Source organism: Papaver somniferum, chromosome 6, assembly GCF_003573695.1.
Source record: "Papaver somniferum cultivar HN1 chromosome 6, ASM357369v1, whole genome shotgun sequence".
Classification (NCBI taxonomy): Eukaryota; Viridiplantae; Streptophyta; class Magnoliopsida; order Ranunculales; family Papaveraceae; genus Papaver; species Papaver somniferum.
The window spans coordinates 4,373,199-4,384,999 of NC_039363.1; the positions used below are offsets into that span (position 1 = coordinate 4,373,199).

Below are 11,801 nucleotides of genomic sequence, written 5' to 3' on the forward strand. Positions count from 1 at the left end.
CCTCAGTCACTGATGAGTAATGAGACTATTCTTGTATGTTTGAACTGTTTCATCAACTTGGTTCATATTATATGCCGATATGGGCCATATAATCGAGTTCGGGAACAAAAAATTCCAAGCTTTTTAGGAGCAAAATCTAAGATTAAAATGAATATTCTTTTGTAGTAATCATGGGGCTGTATTCTTAATGCTCCACAAAGAAGAACCATAATCAGTGTCTTCTTTTGATAATGAGAGATCGTGCGCACCTAAATTGTCACCCTAAACGCAATCACCTCATCAGAGAGCTCAAAAGATGATAATCATTTTATTTCTTTGAAATCATTTCATACAAGTATATAAGAAAGAAATAACTGAGCTTAAATCATCCTTGTAATTATCGTGAATGCGAATCAATTTTTTATTGATTACACAAACGTTAGACTATTCTATAATACTACTTACACCACGTAGTACAGTGATAAATTTATCGGGAAATAACATTAACAAACTGAGTTTAAAACTCGTCGATACAAAGTTTTTATCGATCAAAAAAAAAATCCAACAAAAGGTTCAACCGACCTGTCTGAGGATCTAACTAAAAAAATTTCTATGTTAAACAAAGTATACTTGGACGGTAAACAAGATTATGACCAGGGAGTTGAGATGATATGGCTGTTTGGAATATGACATTACAGAAAGAAGAAAGAAAATGGTAGCACTTAGAGGTGTGACTTAAGCCAAATTATAAGATGAAAAAATCAACAAATTAATTAGTAAAACGTATCCTAGCTCATTGCGTGTGGTAATCTCTCTGAAATGGATTTAATTTTATTAAAATGTCTCCTTTCATTGTCATATCATCTAGGTGTTCCATTCTCCCTGGCATACGAAAAATTCTTATAACCCGTCGTCACCAAGAAAAAAAAAATGTATCCGTTCAGTGTTAGACCACGTTTTTTCCCGCATCTCGCCAAGTCGAATGCTCATGAGACCTAGTTTTAGGATCTTTTTATTATCCTATTTTATGACATAATTAGGTTATTGATTATATATTTGTATAATCAATTTATTTAAAATTGAAAGAAGCATTGCAACTTGCAAGCAAACTAAAAAGTCGTTCATGGTTGGCTGGCTAGTAACAATTCACGGTCCTACAAAATACAGAGAATGAAGATGCTGACATTAACAAGACCTTCTTCCAGTCTCTCCCTACCCACCCCCAATTTTATGTTTCGCAAACGAAAGTGACACTTGGATCTCAAATTCTCCATATCCAATGCTAGCAGTTTACCGGAATTAGTCTCATTTCAAATCAACATTGGATGTTGCCACACTCCAAAAGAGAAGAAAAACAATTGCATATATAACAATAGTAGGGTTATTGGGTGATGCTACCAGTGACATCAGTTTAAAACTCGCCAGCACTAAATTTCTTAGTAATCAGAAAAATAACTCAAAAGTTCGGTGCATATACGTATTACAAGTCATCTGATGCCGATGACGGTGCCACAAAATGGATAAAGTTGGACCATATAAGAATGCACTCAAGTTTTGTCTATGGTTAGGTAGTGCTGCATGGGTATGGGACCCACACCTAGGACGACATACATCAAACGAACACACCCAATAAGCTCTCACTATCAATTTGTGCCGTGCATATATGCCCCTTTGGATCTGCCAATCGGTTTACAACCCACCCCTTTAATGAGATTCGGAAACTCGGAATTTCTATCTTTAAACAAGTTCCAGTAGCTACTAGATGGCTGGCTTGAGGTGATAAAGATATTGGATAAAACTAATAGACCATAGTCATTTCATTCCAGTAATTTTCATGCACTAACTTTTATTTATACTTCTCTGATCGTTGCACAAATGACTCCCCCCAGTAAAGTTACAGAATCAATATCTAGTAAATTCTACTTTTTTGGATTCTCTTTTTTCCTAGGAAAGAGATCGCTTTGATAATGCCTCTACATAGACACGTTTGGATACTTGGATACGATAAACACAAGTCAATTCCAGGCAAAGACAAATTATTTCATAAAATGTGAAATTTTTTGTTCCTAGAAATCGTTTTGAAATTGTGTGGTCACTAACTTTTATTTATACTTCTCTGTTCGCAGATCAACCCCCGGTAAAGTTAGAAAATCAATATCTAGTAACTTTTACTTTTCTGGATCCTTTTTTCTGTTACATGTTGTTCGGTAGGAAAATGACCTGTTGGGATGATGTGAACTGAGCTCGAAATTCATCAGCACCAAAATTCTTTACTGATCAAAGAAATCCTTTATCGGTAGCCAAAAAATCGGTTTCATGCTGCTTCTTAATGCACTAAAACAGGTCTCTGAATGAGCATGACCAAGAATCTGTGATAACATATGGCTTATAAAATCTTCATCTGACCATGTCACTGATCAGGTTTCAGCTCTTTTATACGCAATCTCCAACACGTCTGGTGAGTGTCAACTTTGGAGAAAATAAACTCTATGACAACTGAACCGATATAAATCCACACAACCTAGATATTTTTTTTGCTTCTAGAGGGAGATAAGAGCAATAAGACCCCTTATAGGATAAGTTTGTCTAAGTTTCATCTCCAGTGCATCCCCCCTTTAGGACGGGGATATCGTCAGCCATGTTTGACCGTGGCATCTAAAAAAAGGAACTATACAGATATCGTCATGTCGTTGTTTCAATTGCCCCCACATCCACTCTTTTACTCGTTCACACATGACAACACTACTAATAGGGCCAAAATATTACTATGGGCGCCAACCCCACCTATGGGGTTTCACATTTTCAGTGTCTTAGGTTGCTATCAAGAAAATGACGTCTATACTCGGGCTAAATTCCAACTTTCCTGTTCATTGATGATAAAACATGGCTTGAGCCTCAACTCACCCATACGAACCAAAGCCATCAAATACCTACTTGTAGCTGGCTTCAGTTCACCAACAACCATGCCAGACCAGTATGCCTAAATTCATTAGGTCGGACCCGCTTCGAGATGGTGTCGTTGTCAGAGAATATGTACTCCGATAGAGATCTTGGTAGCAGAAAATAATCATCCCAAATCAAAATTATTTTGAATCTTATCATGGGAATAACAGAGCGCCTAAATTCGTGTAGTTGTCATGGGAATCAGGTAATGTACAACCAAAAGAAAAGTATACTATGTGATTGTTAATTGGCGTGTACAATATCTACAAGAAAATGAATAACCCTAAAAATTTACACGAAATGGATCCATTGAATGCAGTTGGTGTGTCCAAAAAAGTTATGCAGAAGCGTGCAGTCGAATTGAACTAGGTGGGAAAAGAGGAAAACGAATTGAAACTTTCAGTACGTATATGTAGTTGCGAGGGACTTTAACCAGTGAGTAGCTGCAGTCGAGGTGCTGTTGACGGGTCCAATGACCATTGGTGTGGGTCTAATGTGTTCTTGAGTAGTAAAGAATGAAGTAAATTTCTGTGTCGCCACCTGATAAGACTAGTAAGAGACCGATGAGTAAGTGCTTCAAACAATACACTATACTTAACTGGAAAGATAGCAATGTTGATAGCTTCACTTAGCCACCTCATTTAAGCAAACCATAATATTACTAAATTTCACCACTGCATTCTACTTATCGTTGCAAATTTCTAATGAAATGAATAAAGAACTTGATAGATTTTTCAGTAATGTATAAATTGAATTCCCTTTCCTACCCTAAAATTGAGATCTATTATGGATAAAAAGTTACAAGCATAAAAACCTTGAAGATCAAGAGAACCACAATGGCAATCATGTTTAGAGATTCAATTCACACTAAGTTGATCAATAAGGGAAAAACTTGTTAGATAGAATCTACCACGAATTTGGTCAAACTGTTGATGTGGTTGTGGCTTGCAGCTTTACGTTAGTACCACATAGGCTGAGAGAGACTTCTCATGTGGTACAAAAGATTGGGTATGCACAGGTACAAACCCATCATGATAGAACACTACGCATTGGCCCAAATCCAGATGGTCGAGGTGGGAGTCAGTGTTATTTGTGGTGGTGGGTGCTAACATGGTTCCTAATAACAGTTGCATCAAGTTACATTTTATGGGTTTTTTGTGGTTACACGTTTACGATAGAAACAAAAGAAGAAAAGATGAAAATGAGAGGCTGCATGGACAAAAAGGATGCTGATACATGATAAAAGCTTGGGAAAGGGATGGATGAAATCATGAAAAAGCATCTAGTTTAGACAAGGGAATGTAAAAACTTGGTCAGTATCTCATAAAATCTAATATAACAGTAAAAAAAACAATTGCATGTGACCAGAATATGGACCATGAGGTACAAACTGCATAAATCATCACTGCAAAGTCAACAGTGGTATTTTATATGGTGCCCAGTAGAAATTTAAAGTCCAAGCTTGAGTGAATCTTACCTGTGTAAGCAGTGGTGATTCAAAGAGGTAGACTACGAAAAATGCCTTGAACTTTTATACATTCTGTCACCTGGATATTCATCCTTCCTGGCTGTTTATGTATCGAAATTCATCAAGTGAGTCTGATTTCAGCCTTTCTAAGATCAATTTTTCTTGTTTAGCATCTATTGTGCATTTTTTCAAGGATACAACAAAGAAACTTTAGTAGAGGCATGTATATACTTCTAAAGTGCAACACTACATATTATAGTTTGATATATAAGACTCAGAATTGCTAGGATACATTCTTGATCTGGATTTTCAGCAAAATTTGAATGCAGTGCATTGCCGACGCTGTCCACTATAGCTGAGGTGGTCATGGACGACTCTATGCACAGAATGGCAGCTGTAGCATCAAGCCGAGTGACCTCATTTCTGAACATGAGTCTTGCATGTGCTGTAAAAACAAGAAGCATCAAATCAGGAAAAGCTCGAACATGATGTACTACACATGCTTCATGCAATTTACAATTACCTTGGGCTAGTCGTATTAAACTTTCAAGCATACGCACAGTGGTCCTTGCTGCACAGTAAAAAAATTCCATGAAGGAATAATGAATCTCATAGGAAATCCTAGTAAGACATAACCTAACCAATGTGCCGTCCTTAATTATGATTTATGACATGTTTCAAGCCAACCCTAACTCCACTTGTGACTAGTCAGTAATCAGCACAGGGTTACCTCTACCTCTGAGCCGCTGAGCATTACCAGCAAGGATGAAAGCAATGCTTGTTCCTGCCTTATTTTCATACGAGGAAATAGTAAAGGTAGCCAGGCTTGGGTCTGAGGAACCTAACTAACTTTAAACAAGAGTGAGTTATGGGTGGAGCTTTTCTGCCCAGCGAACTTTAACAGGCTAAACTAAACGTGACTCCTTGGTAGGTCTACTCAAAGGGTCATATCCTTATAATGACCATGAGTTCATGAGTATTTGGTTAAGGCTTCAACTCTTATGCAGCAAATGTATTTGTCACAGATCGATTCGGAAAGCTTTCTGGAATCAGCAAACCTGCATTCTCTGTTGCTGTTCTTCGCTGGAGTTGATAATAACTTGAGATAATACCTTCAGCTTCCTTTGTTAAAACAGGTCTGAAGTGTCCTTTTACATAATGAATGTACCTGCGCAAAATAGAAGCCAGTAAGTACTAATTTTTCTAGCAATATAACCAAATCCAGATGCTATTGGCATAGTAACTTTGAGTAATTCTTAAGAGGGTATCGAGATCTTTTTTGGACTCTCTTAGAATAGTTTGTTGTATTTTTTCTAGTATCTCTGAAGTTGGAAATCTGACGAAAATGCTTCTAATGGTTTACGCACATGATGCTAGTATGCAGTATTACTAGCAAACGTTGCCCATCAAAGGTCGATGCAATCAACATTAAGAACTATGTTCATTTGATCTAGGACTCCCACCAAGTCATCAAGGAAAATACTATTTCAGAATGGGCTGCTTTATTTTGAAGATCTCCTTCCACTAACCAAGACTATGAATAAGGCATTGGATCATTCCCCATGAGGGCCCGCACGAATTGGGATCTTTAAGAACTTTTTACCCCAAATAATGCTTTAGATGAATTAAACAGTAGATGCTTTCAAGATGTTTTTACCTTTGAAGCATGGGTAATGGCCAGACAGTTGATAAATCTTCATCACTCCTCCCCGTTTCTGATTCTCCTTGCTGATTAGTTTCAGAAAATGATTCCAGTCAGCTACATCTCATAAAGATTGAAGGAATCTCTTTGAATCAAGTATAGTAGCAAATTTACCTCCGCTAAAATGTGAGATGAAACAATTGCATCCCATTCTGGGTTTTTGGTGTCCAAGAGGACAAGGACTATATCAAATCTGCTCAGTAAGGGTCCAGAGAGTGTAGTATTGACAGATAAAGCTACAGAATTGGTTAAGGAAATTGAAAAAATAAATCAGAATGTGAACCTCAATCTGATAAATCATCAATACTGCACCATAATCCAAACCTGGAAAAACCTCACCCTGTTCATTCCTACACTGCTGACCCGAACAGAGCCAAGCTAATTGCTAGGTTAACTATATACCCCAGCAAATATTCAGCATTAATGTGTTAATAGCTAAGACGCACGAGGGGTATATAAGAAGAATAAAGCTCATTGTCCTTAAACCCCCAAAACAAATTAAATGAAAATCCCTCCGTAATTAGTCACAATAGTAAGAATATCTGAATGGAAGGATACTTTTAGTGGGATCATACTGCCCTTTTGCATTTGTCGCACCAAATACAATAGTCCTGGTACTAAGAGTCGTAACAAGACCAGCCTGACAAACAATCATACATCATACTTTTAAGCTGAAGTACCTTCTGAAAATCAACACAGTGACAAAGAAAACAAATACTTTTATCCAAAGCAAGACATCTTGATCTTTAATTTGAGCACTAAAGCAATCAAAAAAACACATTTTTTCTAGAAAGACCAAGGATAGTACATATACTACTGATTTGGAAGTGCAAGAATTCTAGTAGTTGAACCAGAATTTACTATATAGGTTATCGGACTATAAAGCCTATTGGTTTTTAATTGAACTCACATGACTTGCAACCCACAAAATAGTGACATTAATAAACTGCAGTTAAACATAAAAATTGGTGCAAGATACCTTTGCAACACTTATGGTCTGTTGTTCCATGGCTTCATGAATTGTTGCCCTGTCATGTTCTCGCATGCTTCAACGGGAAGGAAAAAAAACATAGTTGTAGATATCAGTTACCAATATTAGGAACACAGTCATCAGTCATCTATGAGTATTAAACAAGACAAACTTCAAATAGTTCATTGCTGGACTAAAGATGATTAGGACACCTCCTACTAAAGGAAGCCTATAGTCATGTAATCCAATGGTTAGTGGAATATCGTCAGTGTGACACAAAAAACAATTTCACAAACATAACTAAAAAAAATAATGTTTTCTCAGTTAAACGATGCAAGGGATGCCTTAGATGGCGAGCAAGATGTGCAAGAAGTTAAAAGCTACATAGACAGCCATTAAAGACATAAGCCAAGTACCTGTCGAATTCATCTATGCAGCAAATTCCACCATCTGCCAGGACAAGGGCGCCAGCCTCTAACATCCATTCTCCTGAAGATTATTTTGATGTATGAATAACAATTTCATCAACAATGAAAGAAGGGAACATTACCGCATACATCGTTAAGAGTAAAACACTTGATACTTTGTTTTGACGAAATACACTAGCAATAAACCCGTAGCATGATAAGTTAGAAACTGTACCACTAACAGCAGTAAAATGTTCCTTGAAAAGATTGTTGCAACCATCCTAAGTTGCAGGACAATCCTACAAAATCTTTGCACGTCTCTATTCTGTGAGGATATCTAACTATGATTTTCACATTCCAATGTACTGTAGATTGTTTATGTCTGATATGCGTCTGAATGGATCTAGTTAAGCGTTTACTTTATTTTTTAATTAATAGCTGATAATAGAAATAAGTTATATTTGAAGCGATTTGTTTAAGATCCTATCCTTATAAGGTGAATGCGATGTCATTAATAGTTCACAGATAAATTCAAAAGGACCGCGTTGCTGGATGGAAATCAAGAATGGATTTGCTTGAGTACAACAAACGATAAAATGCAATTTATGGCATGTGCAAACTTATCAGGGGAACCCAGCATATACTAACGCGAAATAATATGAAGCTATAGTATCATAATAAATGACCAACAGGTAAGTCAAAACCGACCTCCATCTTTCACTGCAGTGACGGTTAATCCGGCGCTCGTGCTTCCCAATCCCGTAGTCATGACAGATCTATTGCTCAACTTAGCAGCAAACTTCATAAACTGGGACTTTCCAGTACCTGTGAGTTCATAATCAACGTAAATATTAGTATCTTTCTTAATCCTACAAAATACCACAATTTGCTACTTATACTATATAAGCAACTTATCTGGTCAGCATATAAGATGGATTTGATTTCTGATGAGCCCCATTCCAACCATGGGACCCAATCAAACCAAAGACAAGGTAAAACATTCCAATATTAAGTTATTAACATCGTGGCATGAATTTTTAACATAAGCCACTCGGAATAAACGTTCTGTCCAGAGGTAGCAGCCCAAACTACACAACTTCAGATCCAGTAATCCTATAGGCATGGCCCAGATCTAGGATACCACTTTCCCAGCTTATTACGTTTTGCAAATGTAGATGCATCCCAATCTAATATCTGATTCAGAAGTAAGATCCAGAAAAAGTCAAAACAGTGTAGAGTTTTAAAAGTGCAGGAGAGTACCTGGGTCCCCCACTAAAAGCAAGTGAGAATCCCCTCGTACTTTAGTACCACAAGCATCAACATGTTGTACCCCTCCAATCAATGTTAAAGCAACTAATAGTCGAACAAACAAAAAGCAGAGTGGTATCTAGTCAGTAACAACTCTCTTCAGATTCAAGAATCAAAAGACACCATCTCATGTTTTTAGGTTTTCTTATATCGAAGACCCCAACTCTATGCAAAGTCGAGAGAACTATTCTTTAGTAAATTTCCAAAAAAAAAAAAAAAAAAAACAGGAATGGTACATCATCACTCTACCTGCAAGCTTCACTGTAAAGAGTCCGAAAATTTGTGGGCATATGCCTTGCAGTATGGCGTTCCTTCCTGCAAAAGTTTAAAGTTTCAAATGTCAGTCAACTACAGTTTGAAACTCAAGTAAAGCCCCAATATGAAGTTAGAATTTATACATTTAGGAAATCTACTGATAACTTCAGTTATTTTTGTCTCCACTTGACAAAAATCTGGCCCCGACAAATGACTTCTCCTTTTCCCAAAGTAACACATTGCTTAGCACAACCAAAGAAGTCTAAAGTCTGTAGATACCTTTCAGTGGAGTGTCTTTGAAATCAGTCCAAAATTGTTCAAACTTCTGTACAATATCATCAGGAACATCTATATCCGCTTTTAGTTCATTGGTTCTCCTGGAAAGAGGAAGAAGTTAATGTTAATGGTACAAGGACAAAGAACAGAAGTGTCATTAGCATAGCATAGTTAAGGAACTAAAGACACCATTTTAGACTCCAGAGGAATAACTTCACTACTGTAAGCATCGCACGTTCTAACAACAAATGTAAGAAAAATATTATTCCAACCTCACATGATTAGCAACAAATACAGGATCGAGGTCACAGCGGACATCCTTCATATCTGATGACCATTTTGCTGTCAAGACCCCTGTGACAATTACGTCATCTGGTGGAATAGGAAATCATGAAAACTTATCAAAAAGAAAATAAACTTGTACAACATTGGATGATAATAGCGGAGAAGCATAAACTGTAACCAAATATTACAACGAACTGAAACCAAAAAGCATATGGGTTTCACAAGATATTGTACCTCCAGCTTTAACAATGTCAACAAGATCATCCTTAAGAACAACTGCGATTGAGCGAGGTATAGAACCAACACTCAAAACTTGTGTGCTCTCTTGGATTTTGATTTCCTGGTAATCATGGCATGCTATACTACCCTCAACAAACTGAAAACTTGTTCCTTCACAGGATTTCTCCCTCTGTAACAAACGAAAACACTTTGAGAACAAAAACTCAAGAAAAGCTGATGTATATCAACATCACCAAGCTCAGTTAGATATGTAGCGTAAATGCACAATACCTCAGACCCACAAAACGATGGAAGCCGAATAGAATTTCCAGTTTCAAATTCAGGTATAACCACGAACCTAACAACCATTTTCATTAAATAATCCAACAAATGACTTGTAACAAAACCGAAACAGAAACATATCTAACAATCAAATAAATCTCAATCACCTGAATTTGCATTTGCGACACTCGTAATATCTTTCACCTTCAATCATCTTAATTGATCCAGTCCTAGTAACAGTACCTTTAAGAGTGAGAAGCTTCCCCCTATGTTTCACTCTAATTTTTCCAATACTTGGACATGCCTCTACAAAAACCAAAAAATTAACCCAATTAATCAATCAAAAAAACGAGTAAAACACAGGGTTCTGGATAATTACAGCCTTCAAACTTCAAACCTGGATTCTCCATAAAAATAGGATCACTGATATTAATCCGAACATGAACCAATTCCTTAAAATTTCCTTGTTCTTCAACATCCAAAATAACCCTCTGAAATCCAAAAATAGACACAATAACAAACCTAAAATTCCCACGAAACAGATCAAAGAAACAGTAAATTAAATAAATTAGAGAGTTAGGGTTTTGGAACCTGAGCTTGACAAGCGCCGCGGTCAAACCATCCTAAGGACTCATCAGGTTCTGAGTAAATAAGGTAACCGAGATTGACATCGTAGTCAAGTAATTCTGCAAATCTGAGTGAAAATAGAAAAAAAAAATCATTAAAACCCTTAACATTTGCAGAGATTTATAAAAAAAATTAGGGTTAATGTTTTCTTTTTCTTACTCGATGTGGATGGGGTAATGAAGTAAAGTATCTGGTGCAGAAATGATTGATTTGATTTGCTCTGAATGCTTTCCGATGAGAAATTTACAAAACTGATAGATGATTTTGGCTTCCATTTTTATTGAAAGGGCGGGAAATGAGTTCACTGTTTTGTTTTAAGGGTGAGAACTAGTGGCTCGTGCGGTGCCGAGGGCCCGGAGGGTTAGTCCTTGGATGGGGTGATAAACTGAATCTGTCTCGGTGTTGACTCGATCCAAATTCCAAATTAGTTGTCAAATGTTTGCCGAGAGGTCTTAAGGCTAACCCGTACGGTCTTCTAATTTAGCAGCTAGATTGGGCATCCACGTCAGTTAGGGTAATCTCCTAAGTCCTATAGGATGGTTATTCTAACAGCTAGATTAGAAGATCACGTCAGCGGGACCATCATCTAGCGTTGAACCGTTCAGCGCTGAGCGCTGTTTGGTTCAGCGCTTTAAATCTCAGCTGTTAGATCAGAAAATTTTCTCCCAGCGCTGAATGGTTCAGCGTTTTGGTTAATTTTTTAGCGCTGAACGGTTCAGCTTTTGAAACTAGCTGCTAGTTGAACTGCGAGCAAATGTTAGGAGAGAGAAGTAGCAGGTACAGGTGTTTACTTTTTTCCCACACTTATTTTTTGATTTGCAACATTTTTTGGCCAATCTAGCAGCTCAATCTAACCCATAGGGGTTAGCGTAATCGGCTCGGCACATGCGCAGACTCCTAAGGCCAAGCACTATGGGGAGGGATTTCTCTACGCTATCCCCAGATTGTAGTAAAATCCAACTGTTATGGTCTCTCGTATCTCTTTAGAGAAGGGATATTCCTTGGATACTCTACAAAGTTGATCAGATCGACAAGCTTTGTACCGTAGAATAATCACACGGATACTAAGTATTTGTTTGC

At 37.3% G+C, this 11,801-nt stretch overlaps 1 protein-coding gene across 3 annotated transcripts; it reads right to left on the minus strand.

Moving 5' to 3' along the window:
- Nucleotides 1-3,066: 3,066 nt before the first annotated feature.
- LOC113285351 (probable DNA helicase MCM9) lies at nt 3,067-11,005 on the minus strand. Of its 3 annotated transcripts, none has more exons than XM_026534259.1 (21): nt 10,881-11,005; nt 10,686-10,788; nt 10,492-10,585; nt 10,262-10,400; nt 10,104-10,170; nt 9,828-10,002; nt 9,581-9,680; nt 9,312-9,409; nt 9,027-9,092; nt 8,730-8,822; nt 8,178-8,294; nt 7,479-7,551; nt 7,072-7,138; nt 6,651-6,732; nt 6,207-6,328; nt 6,048-6,118; nt 5,449-5,558; nt 4,914-4,961; nt 4,683-4,835; nt 4,400-4,563; nt 3,067-3,462 (listed from the first exon to the last, which is right to left on the minus strand). In XM_026534259.1, the coding sequence occupies exons 1-20, from the start codon at nt 10,994-10,996 to the stop codon at nt 4,478-4,480; spliced, it is 1,980 nt and encodes a 659-aa protein (XP_026390044.1). In that variant the 5' UTR covers nt 10,997-11,005; the 3' UTR covers nt 3,067-3,462; nt 4,400-4,477. The 3 variants fall into 3 exon arrangements, with proteins under 3 accessions (XP_026390044.1, XP_026390045.1, XP_026390046.1); XM_026534260.1 differs by having other exon boundaries at nt 3,067-3,471; XM_026534261.1 differs by lacking the exons at nt 3,067-3,462; nt 4,400-4,563 and having other exon boundaries at nt 4,575-4,835.
- Between the last annotated feature and the right edge of the window lie 796 nt (nt 11,006-11,801).